The sequence below is a fragment of the Prenolepis imparis genome, unplaced genomic scaffold, assembly GCF_030444845.1.
Source record: "Prenolepis imparis isolate NDT839.2.m4 unplaced genomic scaffold, iyPreImpa1.0 SCAF_15, whole genome shotgun sequence".
Lineage (NCBI taxonomy): Eukaryota > Metazoa > Arthropoda > Insecta > Hymenoptera > Formicidae > Prenolepis > Prenolepis imparis.
In genome coordinates, this window is record NW_028141173.1 from 1,611,592 (window position 1) to 1,634,951 (window position 23,360).

Consider the following 23,360-nt stretch of genomic DNA (forward strand, 5'->3'; position numbering starts at 1 on the left):
AATCTCGAGAACTTCGGAATTAATTACGGCGCTTTATATCGAATCTGTCTGGCGCGCATCAAGCTTAAGCTCTCGAGCTGTTGTTCCTCTCGTGTTGCAACAATTGAATTGTCAGCCGCGGCAACAAGTTGTATATCGTTTGACAAATTTCTCAATTGAAGAAACGTATTCTCTGCAATTTATCGCGGGTATTTCGAAAATTCCCGGCATTCAATGACATAAATATTTCAAAAAGAAATATATAAAGTATTATTTTTTTTAACGATAATCATATGAAACAGTGGAATATTTCGATTAATTAAAGTTAAATAAAATTATTAAATTTTACATGAAATATTCAAGGTAGGAGTTGTTCTTAATTTAAGATATTTGGTTGCAAAGGAAAACTATATAAATGATCATTGTCAATTATTCATTTTGGTTTCCTCTAAAACTAATTGGAGAATCTTCGACTTTAAATACGTTCGTTTCTACATTTGGCTAATTTTACGTCTGTTTTCCTTTCAATTTCAATCACACGTTCGACATTTTTCAATTATCTCCTATGACGGCAGCGTCGTGTTTTGCGTTACTCGTGGAAATTCAAACTGATATAAACGGGAACGTAAACGCAACCGCGTTATACACCAGCTGTACCGTCGCTGTCGCGGTTCATTGACGCCGCGGCAAACTCACGGGTCGGTTGCGTATTGCCGCAGGGTGTTCTCCTTATCAACGACGTAGCCAAGAGTTTCGAGTCCTTTGAACAAAATCTTTTGACGGAAAAAAAAGAAAAAAAAAAGAGATGAGAAAAAAATGTCCTTTTATTTTCATTAACATTAAAAATTCTATTCTTATATAATTTATCCAAAGATATATTTTCAAATTTACTTGCAACAAATTAATTTGCAAAATTTTTTTTAAATAGAAGAATTAAAAGAGTTTTTAATAGCAAGCGCGAATGTGTGATTGTTGGAGAATTATAGTAATAAAGAAAAAAATAAATAAAACTTGAGCATCGCATGATCGAGGGATGCTGAATCTTTCAAAGCATCGGCTTCGCGAATAGCTACACCACTGCTCATTTTCCATTCGCCGACATCGCGAGTTATCTTCTCTTCGCGGTAGAGAAGAGCGAGCATCATTTGCGTTAGGTAATATCGCGCCGATAATAATTTTTGCATTAAGACGAGCGCTCCCCATCGCGCTCGGGATATTCAGGTTATATGCAGTTATCTTCCGCAAGCCGCCCTTCGCGTTGTTTCTTGAAACCCATTTAAATTTGCAAATCCGCGTCGCCAATATATTTTCATCATAAGAAATAAGATCGAAACGTCGCGAAACGTAAACGAGGAAAAATAGTGTACGATATAGTTAATAACAATGATAATGATTATACGATATTATATAGTAAATCTGACAAGTAGAATTAGGACTTTTTATCTCAGATTTTTTCAGATTCTTTCCTTTTTAATTTGAACTAAAACACAAGCGCGTGCCATTCTTCGGTTTTATGTTTTAAAAAATGATATTTAAAAAAAAATAATATAAAGTTTGTTTAAACTCGATTAATATTTTTTCACAGAAATTAGCTGGTTAAAGCGTTAAATCGCTAATTAAATTTTAAAATAGTAATATGTTGTAAATAATGTTACAATATCTTATCCTCGATTAATATCTTTTGACAGAAATCAACTGATAACTGTCGAAAATATTGATCGAGTTTAAAGTATTATAATATATTATTTAAAGCATATTATTAATTTAAAAATTAATTAGCAAATTAACGCTTTAATCAGCTGATTTCTATCAAAAAATATTAATAAAGCGAAAATTTGCTAATTAAATATTCTAGTTTACATATTTATATTTATATCGTGTATGTTATAATTTGCTAATTAAATTTTAAAATAATATGGTAAAAGTTATAAAATAGTAATATGTTGTAAATAATGTTATAATACCTTATTCTCGATTAATATTTTTTCTTTCTACAGCTATATCTTTTTGAACGAATCTCCTCCGAGTTTTAATTAATTATTAATATTAAGTCATGTATATAGTATCGCGCGCGCGCTATTAGAGTGAAGTTGCCGATGTTTGTAGCCGCAGCCATTACCGAAACGCCGCGAGTATCAAGCAGTTCGAGCTGCGTTCCGCTGTGATTAATTAGTAAGCATAATCATTAGAAACGATTTCTAACCTTTGTACTGTAATATTTATCAATCGCATATCATAATTTCAACGTTAACATGTAGTCGTAATTGTTCGAAACGTATATTTCGCGAAAAATTCGATGCAAAATCTCTTGCCAACATAACCCAACTTAACCTGTTGTCGCGCGCGCGAATGTGTTGCGATCCGTGGATATATTTATCGTTAATTCTAGTTTACATATTTATATTGTGTATGTTATAATGCGAAATAATAAGATTATTCTAATATGTATGTATTTTATTTGTTATAGGTAGCATGGCGATACACAGTGCGATTCACGCGTCGTGTCGGGAGTGTCGTGTAAAGTTTCGGGCGATCGTAATTATTCGTGTTTTCGCAAGTGTCGTGAGTGCTATCATGGACCAAGAGAGGAGGAGGAGGCCCGGAGAGGCATCGGGCGACATCGGGGCAACTGTGAGGTATGCAATATAAAAACATTTTTTCTAAACTACAGTGTTGAGATATTCAACACACACGTATGTATATATATAATTTGAATGTTTTGTTTTCAGATCAACGTGTGCTGTGTACTACAACTCCGCTACTGTACGTATCGGTGAGTGAAAATTGTTTATTTTAACATTTCTATAGTGGTTATGGGGGGTGTATAATATGTTGAAAATATTAAAATAATATGTTTTAAATAATATGTTATAATATTTTACTCACGATTAATATTTTTTGACAAAAATCAGCTGATAATTGTCAAAAATATTAATCGAATTAAAAATATTATAATATCTCGTTGTTTATTTTAACATTTCTATAGTGGTTATGGGGGGTGTATAATATGTTGAAAATATTAAAATAATATGTTTTAAATAATATGTTATAATATTTTACTCACGATTAATATTTTTTGACAAAAATCAGCTGATAATTGTCAAAAATATTAATCGAATTAAAAATATTATAATATCTCTTTGTTTATTTTAACATTTCTATAGTGGTTATGGGGGGTGTATAATATGTTGAAAATATTAAAATAATATGTTTTAAATAATATGTTATAATATTTTATCCACGATTAATATTTTTTGACAAAAATCAGCTGATAATTGTCAAAAATATTAATCGAATTAAAAATATTATAATATCTCTTTCTAAAAAAGGCAGCATGTTAATTCTAAGTCGATTCTCGTAAGTATTGTTGCATCTTTTTCGCGATGCTGATTGACTGTTTCGATTCGCATTGTGCGTTATATTCATAGCATCGAGAGGCTGTCATCGCGAGGGTTAGTAGTTTAACAGTTTGTTCAAAATAAAATTAAATAAAATGATAATATCAGTTTTAAAATATGTTGTAATACTATCAAACTGCTAACCCTCGCGATAACAGCCTCTCGATGCTACGAATATAACGCACAACGCGAATCTTGACAGCCATTGAGCATCACGGAAAAGCGACAACAATAAACTTCGCGAGTATCAACTTTACATATCTTTTTTAGAAAAGGGATAAAATTTTAAAGCAAATTTGACCGGTTTGCTTAAAAGTGAAATTTAAAGAAAAATGATTTAAAAAATCGATTTCAAATTAAGACAAAATTCTGTTTGCGAAAAAGAACAAAGATTATAACATTTCTACGTTCAGTCGCAACTCGTTCGAACTTTCTTTCATAAACTCATATGGATGCGCGTATCGGTCTTATGACAAATGGCTATTTTATCGTTAAATTATTCGTGTCGCGTCGTGTCCCCCAACATTAGCCTTCTTCGACAACCGCGGCTAGCTATATCGATGTGCTTTTGCTATATCGCGCTTAATTTTATCGTCCTGGTTCGCAACGTCTCGCCGCACGTTTGTCAAATTATCTCTTTCGCGCTGCTTCAATTATATTCGCCGGCGGTGATAACGCCGCGGAATTGCATTTACGTGCGTTAGGACACACGTACATGTGTGTGTACACACAATCGCGTTAGCGCCAAGCCGCGTCTCCTGTCAGGCGTCATTGGCATTAACGGCTGCACCCTTCGCGCGTAACGCCGACGTTTTGCAAAGTTAATTACCGACAAATGGAACTCCCCTTCTCTACCCTCTCTTCCTCACTCTATCTCCCTCTATAACAGCATTCGCTGCGTTTAGCTACGTTCGTACTCGTCACAGACGCGACATTCACACGGCATTAGTTCGCGATACACGTGCAAACTCTGAAAGTGCTGTCGAATTCCCCGCATTTGGATGTAATCGAAGAATCTATAGAGTTTCCGTCGAATTTACGAAAAAAAAAACGCTCGATAATAATATCGAGAAAAAATTAATTGTATTCTATTCTCTGACGAAAAGAGCAAATCGATTAAGTAATTATATAATTGATAAAAAAGTAAAATAAATGTTGTCACAAAGATTCTTAATACATTATTCTTATTACATTTTTCGCGATTAATGCCGCGTTAAAAATTATAAGCAATTTAACACACAGTGCATTTAAATATGCTGATTCATAATTCAATGATATCATTTCGTAATTATTTTACATGTTTTTATCTCTTTTTTGCTATTTTCTTCTCTTATAAAAATTTATTAGTAACGATACTATTCCGTCAATAATATAAAATAATAATATAAATAGCAAACTGACATCGACACACTGTGGATCGTATTCTTATATATCTCATAGGTAGATCTATCTTACATAGCTCGCTGCTTATATTTTACAGCTACATTTCATCTAGGTGTCATTTTTATCTTCGCATTTGTGACCGGGGATTTATTCGCGGCGTCTTGGTCCGGTAAGAAAGTATTTTTCTTTGCCGGGGCGTCTTATAAGTTTCATTTTTACCGTTAAGCCGCCCGTAGCATCGCGAGACAGAAAAGGAGAGAGAGAGAGAGGGTGAGGCGACCGGGCGGCAAGAATAATGTATATACAGCGGGGGTGAAGAGGGTAATGGAGAGAAGCGGATGGCCCTGTGTTAGGGATACAGGAAGGGCAAGCAGAGCTTTTCCTTTGCGGAACTGTCGCGCGCGCACGCGCACGCAAAAAGAAATAAATGCCACTCGTAGAGACGCGCGACACCTCGTTTTACCGCTGCTGCTAGGAAAACTGAACGCCCAAACGGCATCAGTCGTTTAACTGCACGTTCGAGAGGGACGAGAGGAATAAGATAAGGGTGAAAGAAAGAGAGACAGAGAGGAAAAGAGGTCAAGTAAAGAGGGGTGTCAAGGAAAGAGGAGGGAAAGAATATTGCCACTTTAAAGACGCGCATTCGGGCGATTTCGATTCATGCCTCTAGCATCCTTTTGTAAATAGCGGATAGGGAACATGACGCGGTATATCGATCACACACGGAACGTGCGATATATCGAAAACGAGCGAGTCGGGCATAATGACCATGTAAGCAGCGATGATAAGCGGGAATGGGCGTTTTCAGGAACCATTGTGAGAGAAGATGCGACCTGCGATGATGTAATCCTCCAAAGTACAGGAGAATTTCTTTTTTCTACATTCTGTTTTTTTGCAGCGAGCGAAAACGCGAACGTATAGGGGCGGAGGGTTTGTCGGACTCGATATTTTTTCCCTTTCCTTTCTTTCCGCGAAAAATATTTATTTTCGAATTTATTTGTTTCTGCGATCATTGGAATTTTCATGGTATATATATGTATATATTTTGATGTTGAAAAAATAATATACCAAATGTCACGTTTAAAAAGCTGTTACATCTCTGCGGTACAGATATTTGATACATTTTACTATGACGAGACACTTTGTCATAAAAATTAGATTTTTTAAAAATTTGTAAAGAATCTCTCTATCTCGCGCTCTCTGAAACTATAATATCATATCCATATATTAATTAGAAAGGAATAACTTGCGAGTCTTGAAACGCATGCGACGAATTTTCCGGCGTATATATACATTTTTCGGTTTTCAAAACTTTATTTTCCAAACGCGACGAGCAGATCTTCCAATCTTAGTCGCATACGTAACACGTGTCACGTTATTCGCATGCACATATGTAGAAATACGCGTATCGAACCAAAGGTCCTGGTCTTGAACGGTCCAAGAAATGGTCCAGAATATCCCACAGCTTATACGTGTCTTGAATGAGAAGAAAAAGAAGGAACGATAAGATGGTCCGGCGCGCGCAAAATCGTGCTGGAGAAAAAGCGACAGGCGGAGGCAACTTTACGTTGCGTTTCCACCGACGAATAATTCACAAGATTCGATTTCCTTCTGTCTCTCTTGTCGCCCAGATCATGACGCACGATGCTTGCCTTCTCGTGAAAGAAACATGAAAGAAAATCGCGAGGGAGAAAACTCGTCATTATTCGTAAGCTTCTCGAAGTAATATAACATAGCTAACTAGATAGATATATAGGTCATCCCATATATAAGTCAAGTATTTTTTAATTTTTTAATTAAAAACGCAAGATGCTAAAAAAATGCTTCTAAAAAAATTTCTCTTACTGAAAATATATCGCTATCTTTGCACTGACATTTGTATCAAATCAAGTGTCTGCATCCTGCCTGCAATTGATAATATAATAGCTCCAATTCATATGTTAAGCGAAAATCAACATTATACGATAATTATTTATTAAATAGATGTTCTGGATTTCATTTCATAAGACAGATACGCGCTGGTAAACGCGACTTTGATTATCCGAAATTGCCCGATGTTTATAATGGAGTATTGTTACGAGCGATTGTAGCGTGCATTGTGAATGACGTTTATACAATTGTTGTACTACTCCCGGCAACGAGAAAGAGAGTATTAACTAATCGATACGTAAATTGTGTTGTAGAAATGTCAGTCAATATGTAATGAATTGTTCAGAATATCGAATGCATATACAATAATCTCAAATCTGCGCATATATATTATCGGAAATATACTTTATTATTTAGCTAAAGAGATATTCCATATCGTTCAACATAAATGTTAGAGAACTTGATAGACAGATACTTTTAAATATAAAGAAAGCTTTCTAAAAACTCGTAAGAATAATGACATCGAAATACAAAGTAAACAACGGAAATAATTGGAAAAGTTAAAAGTAATTAAAAGAGTAAAACTTTATACAAACCGAGTTAAGAATGTTATCGACACTGAACATTTAGAAAAAAAAATAAATAAATACGCGTAAAATTATAGAAATAAAGTTAGATAGAGGAAAGAATGAAATAAAAAAAGCAGAAGAAAATTAAAAAATGGTAATTTTCTAAAAGTTTTACTTAAAACAAATGCACGCAAAAATACGGTAGAATACGGAAAGGCAGCGAAATTATTTCGCCAAAAATACATTGAAAAGTTTACATAAAATCGCAGAAAACTTTCACCATATTAAATGACATTGCTAGAAAGAGGGAAGCTAACATGTTGCTACACAGTGCTCTTTTTAATGCCGGCAGGAAGATTAAACATTTCATCGGGAGTCTCTGTGGTCCGCTATTTTTAATAAAGCAATGGCATCTTATTCCGGTATATATACTACTTTCGTTCACCCTATTTTACCACAAATTCCCTCATTTGCTCGTTGGATCGTAAGAAATGTCCCCTCGTGACATTTTTATTCGTCTCCCCATCCTCTTTCTCTCTTCCTCATTCTTTACCTATCACACTGCAAATTCGTCCGATGCTTAAAGAGATACGTGAGCGTTTTTTTTTTTTTCAAGACAAGTCAAGGGATGGGGCGCGATCTTTTTTACGTCAATGAAAATTCAAAACTGAAGATGAATGAAAACGATGTCTCCCTCATTCTGTCGTGAAATGTGAAAGACTTTACTTTCGTTTATCATATATAACGCATATATTTTTGTAATTTAATTTCGTTCACTTTTTCTAGAAAAAATATCGCTCACGTGTGGATTCTATCTTGAAAAATTTATACTCGCGCATGAAATTCTGCGAACAATATTTATATTTTTTAATTCCCCTTTAAGTTAAATATTTTATTATAAATTTAACAAATGAATGGAGGAATTAATCTACATTCTCAAACAATTTAAAACAATCTTTAAAGAGATTAAAGACTTACTCGCTTTTATAACAATGACAGCAACAAATAGATAGCAATTTCGTTTCTCTTTCGATTTTCCGCAGTACATGAAATTACATCGATTTGTATGCCGTTCTTGTTATGCAGATGATACTTTGGAATAATTAAAGATACCGAGAAGCATGTTATTGTCGCGAGAGAATGCCGTTATATAGTCGACATTATCGAAACGTAAACGGGGAAATTCGCTCCCCATCTTGGAGAATACCCGGACGCGCGTATTTTTAGTGCCGTTTCATTTAAGAAACAGGCACACAATGATACTTGCAAACCACATTATGCGTGTGTTAATAGTCTCTTTAGTGTGTTAATAATCACGTACATGGGAATACTTCCACATGCATTGTCGTTGTCGAGAAGTGCGAGTTTCAAATGTTTATGAGATATGCATTTGTTACCTCTCGTCGTTTCATGCACTGCTGTTTCAAAGTAGAAAAACATGTTGCGATTTTGTGACAATTAATAAAATAGCTTTAGATTTATGAAAGTATCTTGAATAGGTTAAATCTGGAATACTTAATTTAAATTTTTCTATTTGAAATATCTTTCTAACATCATGTCTGCTTCTATAATCTGAAAATATTTCTCGAATCTCGAAGAAGTATATCGAATTTATCATTACATCCTTTATCACAATTTTTCTTAATTTTCTAAATATCTATAACTGATATATTAAAAAAATTTTTCATTAATTGATACGATTTATTCGAGTTTCCATAAAACGTTGCGAAATCGAGCAATTACACAAGCCGCAATAGATCGCCATTTTGTCGGTTAAGTGCGTCTCATTCGCGCGTAAACGATGGAAGGTTAAAGACCTTTTCTTCGACAAAATTATTTTCACAAAACTTGTTACGCCCGAATGCCTGTGAGTCTGTCCGTGACAGGATAACTCGGCTATTTGGCGATAATAGCGGCAAAACGGTCGATGCGGGAAACGAGCGGGAAATCGATTTGAATTATTAAGGCAGAGGAAATATGACGACGACACGGGTCGGGTATCGATGGAGAGTAAAACGAAATACAATTATATCCGTTTACCGGTATACGGGATCGGGAAAATACCGTTATACGCGCGGTAATTAACGACGCTGAGATTGCGCCTGTGTGTTTGCGCGTTGTGTGATGCGCATTTTACGTACAAACGTGTGTGTAAAATATGTACGCATAGATACACAAACGCACACATACGCGTTTATAAAATAGACGCGTTCGGGCATGAGATTTACCGGGCTCGATGTCGCCCCGTTAACGATCGCTCGAGATTTGCGCGTGCGATTTTCACGCGATGATCCATTTGACCCGCAGTGGATTATCGTCGACGGTGTCTGCCGCCGTCGCCGTGTATTTTCAACATCACCGTGATACGTGTGCGACGGTAATGAACGCGGACGTGTGTAACGCGGAAGATTGATTTGACGGATATGACGATTTAGTAATGTGCCTCGTTTTATTAAAAGCGCAGGTGCAAAACGTCCCCCTTCGCCCCTTCGACTTGTCCTCTCGAGAGAACGGATGGTTCGCATATCGCGGCTAATATCATTTTAACCATAATCGCTTTGTATATACAACCTGTAAATTCGAGGGAAAAAGTATTCAAAGTTATGAGTTTATTTATAAAGTGTAATGGTTTTTAAAAATATCCTTGTTTAATTAATAACTGTTCGTAGTTATTATTATTCTTATGTGTGCTATAAAATATTTTGGAATTTTGCTACTGAAATATTTTTATTTAATATATAAATATTTTCGAATTTTATATACGAATATTATAAAAAATTGTGAGAATTTCTCTTTGAGGAACGCTTATATCGAGAGAGAGCGAGAATTTAGAATTAATCAAATGTATTCTTTTTCCTTCTTGTGTTTTAATGGAATATCTGTCGCGGAAAATAGGTCATGTTTCGGGAAGCTCGAGCTTGCTCACCAAATCACTGAGGCATTAAGTAGATAAGTCATATTGACTCGACGAGTTTCTCGTTATGGTAATTCCATACTTCCATAATTTATACGTACATCTGATGAGAGAGAAGAGAAAAGATTCAGCGGATTAAAATTATAGTTTATTACGTTTATATATAACGATTCCAAAAACATTCGTACATTACTTTTTTTGAAAGAATCAATAACAATAAAAGATATGTATGTAAAATATTGCAGTATATAACAAAGTTATATTAACCAATTGTACGTATATTTCTTAAAAAAAACGGACGGAATGCAATTTTACAGTGAAAAAAAATCCTGCGAAAGATGCGTCTTTGAACAAAGTGTTTGTTATCGGGGCCGCCCGAAACAGCCACGGAATTAGTTTTGTGACCTATTCGCGGGAGAACAAGGTGCATTCTGGTCGTAGCGTATCGAGGCGTGCTGCTCTCGCGAACGCGGGGAGAAAGAAGAATGGAGCAAATGGGGTGAATGGTCCCGAACGAGGTTTCGTGATCCCGCGGAACTCTCGGTATTAAAGCGTCATCCCTCAAAAGCGAGCACGTCACCCCCGGTGTCGCGGCCGAAAGGTCGCTCGTACGCTTGCGCGCGCGCGAAAACTAGCTTCGTTCCGCTTCGCGAACTAGTTTGCGCGACGGTCTGGCTGGCGAATGCATATTGTCGCGTTTAATAACTTTTGCATAAATTTACGGACGGGAGAGAGAGAGAGAGAGAGAGAGAGAAAGACATCGTCGATGGTACGGAAACACGCCCGGACCAACAAACGTCGACGTCGTCGTCGTCGTCGTCGTCGTCGGCCTGCCGGCGGGCGTATAAACTGCTCCCGCGAAACCCCGAAAGTCGCTCTTTCGCGGCGACACACAAACGTAACGTTCGTACGACCGCGTAAATTAACTTTAAGCGCGGTTTCGAGATCGCGAGTTTGTAATTCGTGTTACGGCAAGCTTTGCATTTTAACTAACGGGCGTAGCCCGTGTCGCTGGAACAACTATCGTCAGCGCAACACGACCGCGATTATTTCCAAGCAGGAACGAATAAGTATTTTTCCCGCTGCGCGGACTTTTTTTCCCCGGATCGTCGAAGAAACATCGTTAGGTCTAAGAAATTTTTCATTAACGTACAGCGTACGTTTTATATACGACTAACTTTTTATCGATCTTTGAGATTCCTTGAGCTGTGAGATTTTTCGACTGTCAAAACATGCACGCGTTACATTTTCGAAAATTATTTTCGTAATAAATGACACAAAAGAATCTTACTGTTCAAAATATTCTTCTTTTGTATTTCGAACAGTAAATGCATATTTAAACGCTAAATTATCGAATTCTCCCAGGCCTGTCCAAATTTTCAAAGGAAAAACAGAAGAGAATAGACACTCGGATACCATTCATAAATTATCATCGCGTTTGTCGTATCCAAAAAATTATATTAAGAATGAGGAATCGTTAAGAAGAGGACAAAACGAAATAAAACTGAACTTTTGGACAGACCTGAGTGAAACTTTTGATTCATGCATCAATCGTATATTTAGACTCACAGGTGACGATCAGATGAGCGCTGGCGCGAATCGGTTTGATCCTCAGGTATCGTCCGACCTGACACTCGTATTCGCCGTCGTCGGTCAGAGACGCGTCGGTGATTCGCAAGTTGTAAATACCGGAAATCTGATCACCGATCAGCTTCAGCCTAGGATGGCCCACGATTTCGCCGTCTGTAACATTATTATTAATCGGATAATCGTTATGCTTCGTTGTTGTACGCTCTCGTTAAACCCGACGATCGCTGAACGGAATCGATTGGTCAATGGTTTTCGTCCTGCGGCTAAGGAACGAATCGTGATTTACGAGCGGATACGCAGCCAATATCGCAGTTCTAATTCCAGCTCTCTGTTTATTACGCGCTTATTCGGCCGGTATGCGAGCACTCTCGGCGAAACGATGCGATTACGATAGCCGGAAGTCGACGAGACCGCCGGATAATTAAACGCTCGGCAGCGTCGATGATCCGTTCGCTCTTGTATACGCGCGAGGTCCCCATTTTTACAGCTGGGCTTAAATAATAAATCCACATCGCTGATACGTTCTTTAACTGTGATCGTAAACGTCGTTTTATATATTAGATATATATCTTTTCAAAATGAAGATACAATTTTTACAACTTGTCGATATCTTGATTCATCGATGTCAAACTCTTTTTTCGATATATATAAAAAAATTATTTTAAATTCCAAAGCTATTAACACACTTTGTATAATAGTTAGAAATTTTTGATCATTTTTACATATTGAAAATTTGTCGAGATAAAATATTACTTTCCAAATATAAAATTTTAATAATTAGCTTTCGTATGTCTTTTAAAATTCTAAATTTTTGGACCAGAGAATATTGTATTATTTCAATTTTTTAAAAATATATTAGTTCAATATATAAAAATTTTCTTTTTAAAAATAAAATTATAAATATTCTAACAAAATTTCACTTCAAAGATCAGATTTAAATACAAGTGAACTAAACTGTAACACTTTCGTGTAAGTATGCATCTACACGTTGTGTTATTGTAACGTTGTACCGTGATGTAAATCCATGAATCAGGTAGGAAACAACAGAGTACCACCACGGTGGTTCTTTATTAACGCGCGTTAATGTATTTCCGAAAATTCCTGTGTAAACCAACCCTTAGTGAAACGAAAACACAATTTCCCATTGAAAATACATAAGCAGCTTTTGTTGTGCGCGGTTTTAATTGGTGGATTTAGAGTGGCTTTCCCGAAGCGTTAATTGCACAAGTACAAAACAACCTATCTTTACCGAATTTAACATACACGGTTTGCACTCTTGCGATAACAATTACGTATAATTTAACCTTTGTTATACATTTATATCAAATACAAAGCTTTGCGAGCTATTTTCTTTTCAAGTGGATTTATTGTTTAAGTCCAGATGTAGATATGGTTGGTGGAGTTAAATAATTTCCATTTTATAAAAGTTCAACAATATAAATAAATGTAACTTTAAATTAAAATTACGCGCTATACACGGTATCGCAAAATTCACGCCTACAGCGTATATGATGCTGTAGCGAAACTCTCATTGGAAAAAATTACGTTATACCTTAAATAATATCATTATAATATAATGAAATAGAATTAGATATGTTTTATCGCAATTGTTTAACATTCTTCATTATTTAAGATTAAAACTGAATTTAAAATTCCAATAAAAAAAAAAAAAAGATAAATTGGAAGATAAAATTTTTATTAACAATGTTGAAATTTAGTTCTCATTATCATTGTAGTTTGCAATTTAAAAATTAAAAATTTGATTTAAAAATTAAAAATTACTAATGAAACATCTCTCTCGGTATTTTCATCGAGGAAATATCGCCTCGCGAAGAGCATCGACGTGAATTTGGCTGCTCCGGAAAACCAACGTGTGTGTATGTACTCGCGCGTTTACAGGGGAAAAAATTATTTATACTTGAATTTATCGAACTCACTCTGCTGTATGACGTAGGCAAATCCGTCTTTGACCCATTGGACGGTACCGACTCGGTTCCCCACCTCGCATGGAATTATCACCTCGCCGCCTTCTAGCACGGAGCTGTTGCTCGGCCTAATCCGGAAATATTGTCCGCCGTCGCCTGTAACAGAAAGATAAAGATGATTTCGGTTCGAAAGTGCGTCCCCGCGGAGAAACGATAAGCTTCGAGCTCGTGTTTTCCGCGAGCTGCCGCTTGCGTGCGCGTTTCACTGGCTCGGATAAAAAGGGTGCGAGGCGAGGTAAAATGGGAGATGAGATGTGCCATATAGACTATAAAATTACAAATTTTATTATACTGCATAGAAATTGTCTGCGTGAAATTTACGGATACCCATATCCGCCGTTGCGCGGATCGATAATCGATTTCATATTCAGTCGAATAGTTAAAAGTTTCATTAACGTAGATCTAAAAGGTGCGAGTAAATTTATTACATATTTTACAGACAGATTTGCGCAACGGCGAGCGCAAAAAAGATTATTTCTCCATAATTTGAAAATAAAAACAGAAACGAAAGGCTCATGTATATATCTGAAACAGAGGCCGCTTAATTTACGTTTTAGCGCTTAATCTTTGGAATTAAAATACTGCTCGTTTTAACAAACAAAGTAACGTAACTGAATGCTAATATTTAATCTTGTTGAACCTGACATTAAACGGAATAAAAAGATATAGCTGTAAAAACGTATCTCGCGGATTCTAAGACGTTTAAAAGAGGGAGGAAAAAAGTGAACAGAGCCAATTAATGGTAAAATGCACAAGCGTAGAATCGAGTTCAGTTAGAAACTCGTAACTTCGGGATCGATAACTACGTGGCGTACTAATAGCCGCTCGGTTATCCGGCATTTATCGCGTGACGGCACATTCACTTCCGATTCCGTCATTCAGTCGTAATTTGCTTGCAGTCGCGTCTCATCGTCTTGCTTAATTAACTTTAATCGTGTATTACCCTGCCATTTTTTAGTCCATGCGGCTGATTATTATACACGAGTCGAGAAAGACCTTCTATACCTGTATCAGACCTGTGTCGATACAACTCGCTCGACGTTGCTTGCTGGTGAACCGAAGTAATCGCCAAGTTCGTGTAATTTCTCATTTTTAACAGGCGAGCGAAGTTCTAATTGCGATTCCCGCCTTATTGAGCATCGCGAGCGATGCTCTTTTATGCTAACGGTGGATCGATTAAGCTCCGCAAAGAGAAAGAGAAAAAGAGAGAGAGAGAACAATTATGCCGATAATGTTAGCGATCACGCAAGCCACTAAGCTTACCGATACCGCCGCTGGAAGAATCAATGTAATCGGATGGTTTGGCCGTGATATGATCGATAATTCCTGTAACGCGTGGTATTCCGCGTCCATTGGCCGCAACGCGATACCGCAACGCGAAATCAGTTCGCGTTACGCGTTACGAGTATCTACCTCTTTTCGATAAACGATAACGTGTAGAAATGAATTTGCACGACTCCCCTTGTGTGATCTTTCAAGATATAAATTATAATAATTTATAGTATTATTTGCACAATTGAGGCGTAATGAATTTAAATTGTCTACCGACAATTATTAATTAATAAAAGAAAATTAAGGAATTAATTATGCCTCAATTTTGTAAATAATACTATAAATTATAATTTAGCTTGAAAAATTATATGTCAAAATTTTGTTTTTCATACACGAAACTCTTTTTCTTTTGACAAATAATTTTTTCATATGGCAGCTTATTACGAAAAAAAAATATATATATGTATATTTATGTATATAATATATATATATATATATATATATATATATATGTATATAATATAATATAGATATTGCAGCAGAAATGAAAACCCTTGGTACAGACTATGTGAAGTGATTTACAATTGAATCGTTTATATCGGAAACGATATAGTTCACGTTTTTTAGCCAAATTGAATCAACGATGCTTTTCAATACCTCAACTGGTTATCTCTGTCTCTCTTTACTGTATTCATGTTTTGCCTGAAAGAGACACGTGTCTATCATTCATCATTGCATCGATACATAGGTACTGTAGTGAATCTATGTTAGTTTTGGTACATATCATGCATTATTGTTACTAATTGGATTTGAGTGCGGAAATATTAACTTCTCTTGAACAATTTTATTATAAAAAGCACGCTAAATGAAATACAATATTGATTTCATAGGTTTTCATTTAATAACATACATTTTAATATCGTAATATTTTGAAAAAAAAACAATAGAAACAACATATACGTAAATGTCAATTATATATAAATTCTACTCTCTTGTGAGATAAAAAAAATATAGTGTGATATTAAAATATAATGAAAATATAAAATATTGACGAAAAGAGAAAGTTTTTATAGACTTCTTATACAAACAAGTTCTTTATTTCTCTCATTACAAACACATAATTTATAAAAATTCTGCAAGAGGGTTTATTATATAGATTCGATTTTTTGCGCTTGCTATAAAATTGATGAAAATTGCTTCACCACAGAGTCTTGTCGAAATGAACGATTTAGTTATGCTATTACAAAACCCGGTGTTATATAATCAATGGCGGAAGCTCTCTCTTCGAATGCGAACAAATCCCCCTGTGTCTCTCGTGTTTGTATTTTTCAAAAGGCCATTAATTTCTGCGAAACGCATCACATTTGATTGTGGATTTGCGATGACGCGCTTAAGCGTAAACCCGCGCGTTCATGGAACACGCACACGCACTTGAAATGATTCACCCGTGATGATCGTTCGGAGTGAATCGTGTAAATTGGGTTTTGGGCAGTCGTCTAGTCCGTCCGCGAATTTACGCAATACCGCCATCCGGACGTCAATAAAATATAGGTGAGCCGAGCCGAGGGCCGGTTGGTCGAGCGAGCTAAACGCGATTCGACGGGCGTCGTTTAATTTTGTAGCGTAGATCCGACCGACCGACGGTCGACATTCGGATTCGTCCAAAGGGATTCGATGATTGGCCGCGATTGTGGAGAACGGATTAAAACGACGCGACGCTGCTGGCCGACCGTCTGTGGCCGAAAGAGTTGGGAAAAAAATAGACGAGAAATACGAAAATAAAGTTTATAATTGAGTTCATATCGCGTACGCGCGAGCTTCTCCGGCATTATCTGAATAAAAATTTTATATACACAGACAAAGAGGTAGGATAAGTGAAAAAAATCAGCTTTTTATCTCCATCCCCGCGAAATAAATATCTCGTTCGCGATGGAAAATTGAATCAAAGTTAAAAGTTGTCTACTCTTTTCATTTAATAATAAAATATATTTTTGAAGAAGCAGAGAGGTGATAGTAAAATAAAATGTTTTATATTTTTTCGGTTTATTGGTCAATCGAGTATATAAATTATTTTTTAACGACGAGTAGAAATGTATGCAACGAAATTGGGGGGATGAGAGAAAATTAATCTTTGAATTTTCTCCAAAAATGCAGAATGAGATTTATTTTTTAATGAAATGTTATAAAAGTGTGCGCAGCTTATTTTTTCAATCTGCAAAGTTTCGTTTCCAAAAATCTCTTAATCTTCTGATTCTCGAGTTCTTTTGTGACATAAAAATCAACTATAAATAATAAATCTTTTTGAATGTATCGTGAGCAGAACATAAATCACGTTGAAAACGTCGCATCGTTATAACTATTTTATATTGCCTCGAATGTATAGAGTCGGCTTAACAGCGGAAAAGCGATAAATAATTGCCGATGCAATAAACATACCTCTACAGATGTGCAGAGGTAAACGTAACGAGAGACGGCCAATTGCTTAAGTAAAATTTACCTTAACGCGCGAAAGCTTTCAGCGGATTCTTAATTGACGCGGAGCGGAAAACGCGCATAATCGGCCTAGAGAGAAATAAACATCTAGCAACTCTAAAAAAAAAAAAAAAAAAAAAAAAACAAAGAAGGAGAGAGAAAGAGAGACAAAAAACGAAAGAAAGTGCACAAATCCGCTGTATGAAATAGAGAGCGGTTATCGGCCTCGCAACTCTTTCTCGCTCAACCTGCAATGCGCAACGCACAGCTTCACGCACAGCTGCCCGCGTGCTCTTCGCACATTTGCAGTAAATTTGTCCTGAATAAAAATGTCGATGAATTCCGAGTTTTAAACGAGTGGAAATTTCGCGATTTGCAGGAATTATACAACTTCCAGTACGCGCAAATATTGATAATAAAATGTAATCTGTCATAGAGATTTGAAGCGGATGTTATTTTGACGTTTCAACTTTAATTCGACATTATAAAAATATACATTTATATATAAAATGGAAAAAAAATTTAAAGAAAGAAAACGGAGAGACGGAAGGAGACTTTCGCGAAGGGAAGATCGACTCGAAATTGCCGGGAGGAAATCCTACGAACGGAAGGAAGCGCAACGACGGAATCCGGAATATCCCGCGTATATATACATATATATGTATATATATATAGAGCTTAGGCTCTTCCTCCGGTCTGTTTATTTCAGTACGGGCTCGGATTAAATCGCGTGTTCCTCATTCTTATTTCAATTGAAAAGCTAAAGTATCGTCCGGTACGTGGAGAGAAGTACATATACATAATGTCACCGACGTCCGCATAAATTCCACGATTAATTGCCCCGCCGCGCGCCGATCAATTATTGAGAGCGCGCGGCTTTTTATCCGCGCTGAAACACGATTGCCGGTGGCTTTTTCGTTCGCGCGCGAGAACCGTACATATTTACCTTTCCACCGTATTACGGGCAATTCTATGTAGATCTCGCTTCCTTCCCGCGTTCCGCCATTAGAATTTCAAGCGTGGATCTGGCTCACAGAATTTTCGATAAAATCACCTCGCTTCTCCTCTTCTCTGATTTTTAGAGGCATGGTAGAACCGATGATGTACTTATCAAGCCACTATTCATCGTTCGATCACAGTCCGTCTTATTCATTTTGATTTATTAATTTTCTAAAAAAGTAAGCTTTCGAAAGCTGTAAAAATTCGAGAAAAAAAAAGAAATCGAAATATATATCCGCATATTTGATTGAACGATAGATTGCGCTTTCGCGAATGTATATTTAATATATTAAAGTCTCTTTACGATTTTTCTTGTGTTATTTGTCAAAAATTCCGGAATGAAAGACGATTGACACAATAATGAGAAAAAGTTCCGACGATACAAAAAAGAGAAAAGACGACTTTCCGAGTGCTTGATGTGTCAACATAGGTTTTCTCGCGATGACGGTGTTCTTATAGTATAGAGGGAAGCATTCACCCCCTCGGGATCGTCGATTTAGCTCCGAAACATCCTCCAGTTGTTCTTATCGCGTATCTTCCGCCAGTCAAATATTAACGTCGTTAAATCCGCAGGTATAACAAATCTCGTGTTTCTCGCTTTTCCACGTCCCGATCGGGCGGGTTCTGTTATTTGCAATGAAAAGGTAGCATAATGAGCGGATGCTGAGGCAAGAGAGATGCAGAATGCTCCTTTCTCCATCTCTAACTCTCCTATTCTGAGGGGAAAAGACGATCCCTTCCTCGCGCTCGAAAATGCAATTTCCAGCATTGCGACGACATCTAATTCAATCCGCGCCGTTTCTTCCCAGCTTTTGTGTCCGCATCCAAGTCTCAGTCTTAAGGCGAATTTACGCTTTTGACGATTTGCCGTAAATCATGTAAGTCAAAAAAAAAAAAAAAAAAAAAAAAAAAAAAAAGATGAATCGCGTATGAATTACGATCCAACGAACGGCTGACATTTGCGAAGGAAGAAATCAGGACGAATTCCTCTCATCGCTCGTGTTTTAAATTAGAGATTTGATTAATTTATTTATTTATATTAAATAAATTAATTTATGTGAAACGTGATACAATTGATATATAATATCGATATTTTAAATAATAAAAATTATAAAATATTAAATTTTTATGAAATCGCGCATGAAATGTACGAAAGACGTTTATCATCAAGACGGATAAGAATAGAGAGATCACAAGAAAATGAGAGGACAATGCATAAGACTGTGCCGTGCCATTTCGACGACGGAAGTCCACGCAAAAACTCGTTCGATCTCGGGCGCACTCACTTTAAATAATTTCGATCCGGCGTGTGATTCTTCCTTTTTTCGTGTTCGAGCGTAAATTCACCTTTATCCGGATTGCAAGAAAGGGAGCTCTCGTTCTCCTCTCGTGAATAAGAGAATGAAAGAGCCCGAGCTCCTCTCTCTCTTTCGCGTTCATTCGTGCCGATTTCCCCCTCGTCGGCGATTTCATTCAGTTCAGTCGTGGCGCATCGCACGCGAAATGAGAACGTTCGTTTACGGGGCACAAAGGCAGCCGGTAAGTATCGACTCTTTTCTCATTCGAGCGGAGGAAGGCGTACGAGGAGTCTCGTGAAAGACGACGCGCTCTTTCGGTTCATCTCTATATGTCGTCGTCGTCTTCATCGTCCTCGTCCACTTGGATATAATAGAGACTTTTCCTCGCGGACGGGGGAATCTCACGCTGTACGGAAAGGCGCGAGGCAAGCTCGTGGGAAATTATCGGGAGCGCGTCAAGGCTCTGACCTCGAATTAAAGTACGAAACGGCCCGAGAATATCCGTTGAATAAGCCGCGGTAATTCGCAGCGAAAAAGACCAGAACGACGGAGCGCGTACATTACCCCGGGAATTCGCGCCGGAGTTTCCAGCCAGATTGCGCCGATATAAGGGTAAAAAAGGGCGACCGGATATCTCGGTTTTCTGCTACGGTACTTTTTTTAGTAGTCGGTTATCGGTATCTCAGAAAATGTCTCAGAAAGTGTCTTTATTGTTTTTTTTTTTTTTTTTTTTTAATATGGCTTGTGCGCCATGATTATCGATCTTATCGATATTGATAAATTTTGTAGAAATTTATATCATCTATAATTCCGCTTCAATAATTTTATCTCTCTGCCTTGGTTCTCTCGGAATGCATTTTGATGATTATTTTCTTTGTGGAGACATAGATAAGAATAAAAAACTATAAATCAGACTCGTTAGAATTAATAATATAATAGAATAATTATTATAGTATATATTATAATTTATATATAAATGTGCTAAGTTAAAAACTCAAGTACGAGATTACTTTGAATTTGCCGTTTTCTAACCATCCAATGTTTAACCTTTATAAACCAGATAAATACGACCAACGGTAATATGCGCAATGTCTCGTATTGTTATTTTAAATTAGAGAGAAGCGCATTGAGAAATAGGCGGAGAAAACAATGCTGGCATAGATAGTAGCCGATACAATGGTTGACTAGTGATATAATTAACCATTATTGCGCCTTTATTCGCGGTCTGTATATTAAAATCGACGTATCGGCTATAATTGTGTTTTCAAAATAAATCATGAAACTGTTTTCCTTCGTTAACTTACATATAATCGTTCAGCGCTGTCGTATTTCACCGTGCGCTAAATATAATAAACGTTTGATTAAAGTCGGGTACTTAAAATGAACGTTTCTTCCGTGGATTCTCTATAGTTTATGCACCATTGTAACATCCTTTTTTGTTTTATAATTAATTTAAAACAAATATTTTTAACAAATTTTGTCATGAAATTATATGCCTTTTCTTAGAGATTTCAATTCTAGAATATTAACACGTGAAATTAATATACAGAGCGTGTTCCAGATCACCGCATCATCTGTTAATGGCAGATTCTCGAGATTACTTTAAGACGATTTTTCATCAGCGAGGAAAATGTCGAGGCATCAATAATTTTCGAGTTATAAACGACTTAAAAAAGGGCTTTTCGCGAACTAAACTTTATAAAGTTACGAGATTACCAAAACTGCATTCTTCACTTAATTCCAGGTGGAGTTTATTTTAATAGAATTTTTACTTAAGGCTTATTGTTATTTACAAAGATGGATGATTGCAAAAATTGCAACTTGATGACTTCCCTCGACATTTTTCTCGAGAAAAAATCGTCTCCATACGATCTCAAGAATCTGCCATTAATTAGTAGGTGGTGCGATGACATTCTATATATATAGAAAACATTTCGAAAATACTATATTATACTAACAGATTATTTCGCGAAAATTTCAATAATAAATTCCTATAAGTTAAAAACATCATTTTACCGTAAAATTAGAAATATCTTTACCATGATCAATGTGCCCGTCAAAATGTAATAGCGACCTCGTTTGTTCCATCTATCATCGGGACATGCAGTGAACTGGAGAGAAGATAGTGTATATCGAGCCGTATCTCCGCAGAATTTCAATGAGCAACCTCCGCTCGACGTCGCTCGATATTATCAAAGAAACGTGTCTTATTCCGTATCGAGCGAAGGCGAGTTCCTTGTGAGCCCTAGACAGCCGATTTACGTAATTAGTCGCACCACTGTGTAATCACGTTGCAGTAATTGAATTCTATGAATGTGCTAGTTGTGAATGCGATAATGGCTAGAATGGAACCAAATACGCAAAAGAGCGTATATTTATAAAGCTGCTTTCTAGAAAGTTTGTTTTTAACATATTGATTTAACACAAATCTATAAATACTTAGTACATTATAAATATAACCTTCGATAATTAAATTTAAATTTCATAAAGATAAAAGATTTACACATATCGAATTTTGATCGATAATCGCGATTATCGCGATAAAAAATTTCGTTATAAAAGTATATCGACGGGAAGAGAGAAACGCGCATTTTTTTTGGCGAAAAAAATGACACATGGAAGAAACCTTGTTAAAGTCACATTTGGCTGAGCAATTTATTGAGACGTACCCTTCGATCAGTAAAGCTATCTTGACAGGAGATATATGTGACAACTTACAGGTGAAACGTGTTACTACGTATATATTAGATATTAGATTTTCCTCGAATAAATGTTTGCTTTGGGGCTTATATACGGGGCACCTATAAGTCACGGTCGACTGAGATCGTGCGACTCTTCACGGTCGAAGGCTTTCGCTCTATGCGGTTATAAAGCACCGGTGCAGTCTGATCCGATGAGAAATTATGATTTATGATAGATGCCTACATATATACGATATAAAGTGGCTACCGGAGCAGAAACGCCAAAATATAATCCTCGTCATCTTAACGAGAATTTCCCCGCAACTCTATTTTCTCCCGCATGTAATATCTTCTTCGTGATATATTCGAGAGGATATATGAAATATAATGTCGCAATTATATACTTTCCCTCCAAGAACGCAAACAGATGACAACTTTGTTCCTCTTAGTTAGTTTCGAGTGTAATTTCGTGTAACATAATTTAAGGCTTACTTGCCTTAAGAAATTTAATGTCGCGAATGAAAAAGTTGCGGAAGCGAGAGAAAGAGAGATGGTGGCCGTAACATAATTCTCCCCAAGAAAAAGTACATCGCGGAAGTTTTCGCGACTTTTGAAGTATACTTCTCGCGTATATATATATATATATAAGAGAATAAATATTCCGCCTTTACTTCATCGCTCACCTAAGTTTGACTTTTCGCGGTTTTATCAAGGACTCGTCACCGAGTAGATAATTAAATTGTTACTCCAAAGTTAATCGATACTCGAGATTTTTATTTTTGCGCACCGAAGGCGTCAAAAGAGGAGAAACGCCCTCCTGTGTATAAGGGGAAGCTCGAGCTCGCTCGCGTTCGTCCGTTGTGGTCGACCGGATGTAAACCTTCGCCGTCGTCTTTTACCGCAGGTCGCTTCCTTTCGCTTTCCTGGCCATCTTCATTCTGACCGGCAGAC

At 36.6% G+C, this 23,360-nt stretch overlaps 1 protein-coding gene and 1 long non-coding RNA gene across 3 annotated transcripts in view; one reads left to right on the forward strand and one right to left on the reverse strand.

Moving 5' to 3' along the window:
- LOC145946070 (uncharacterized) overlaps positions 1-2,760 on the forward strand; it is a 38,806-nt gene extending 36,046 nt beyond the window's left edge. Inside the window, exons 2-3 of the long non-coding RNA XR_014426975.1 lie at positions 2,447-2,615; positions 2,709-2,760. This is a non-coding gene — a long non-coding RNA (uncharacterized LOC145946070). The remainder of the gene's footprint in view (positions 1-2,446; positions 2,616-2,708) is intronic.
- Positions 1-23,360, reverse strand: part of Sns (sticks and stones) — a 303,040-nt gene that overhangs the window by 58,764 nt on the left and 220,916 nt on the right. For both annotated transcript variants that reach the window (XM_083055423.1, XM_083055424.1), the window contains exons 4-5: positions 13,640-13,783; positions 11,682-11,855 (exon numbers count right to left, since the gene is read on the reverse strand). In XM_083055423.1, the coding sequence (XP_082911549.1) occupies positions 11,682-11,855; positions 13,640-13,783 (318 nt within the window). The remainder of the gene's footprint in view (positions 1-11,681; positions 11,856-13,639; positions 13,784-23,360) is intronic.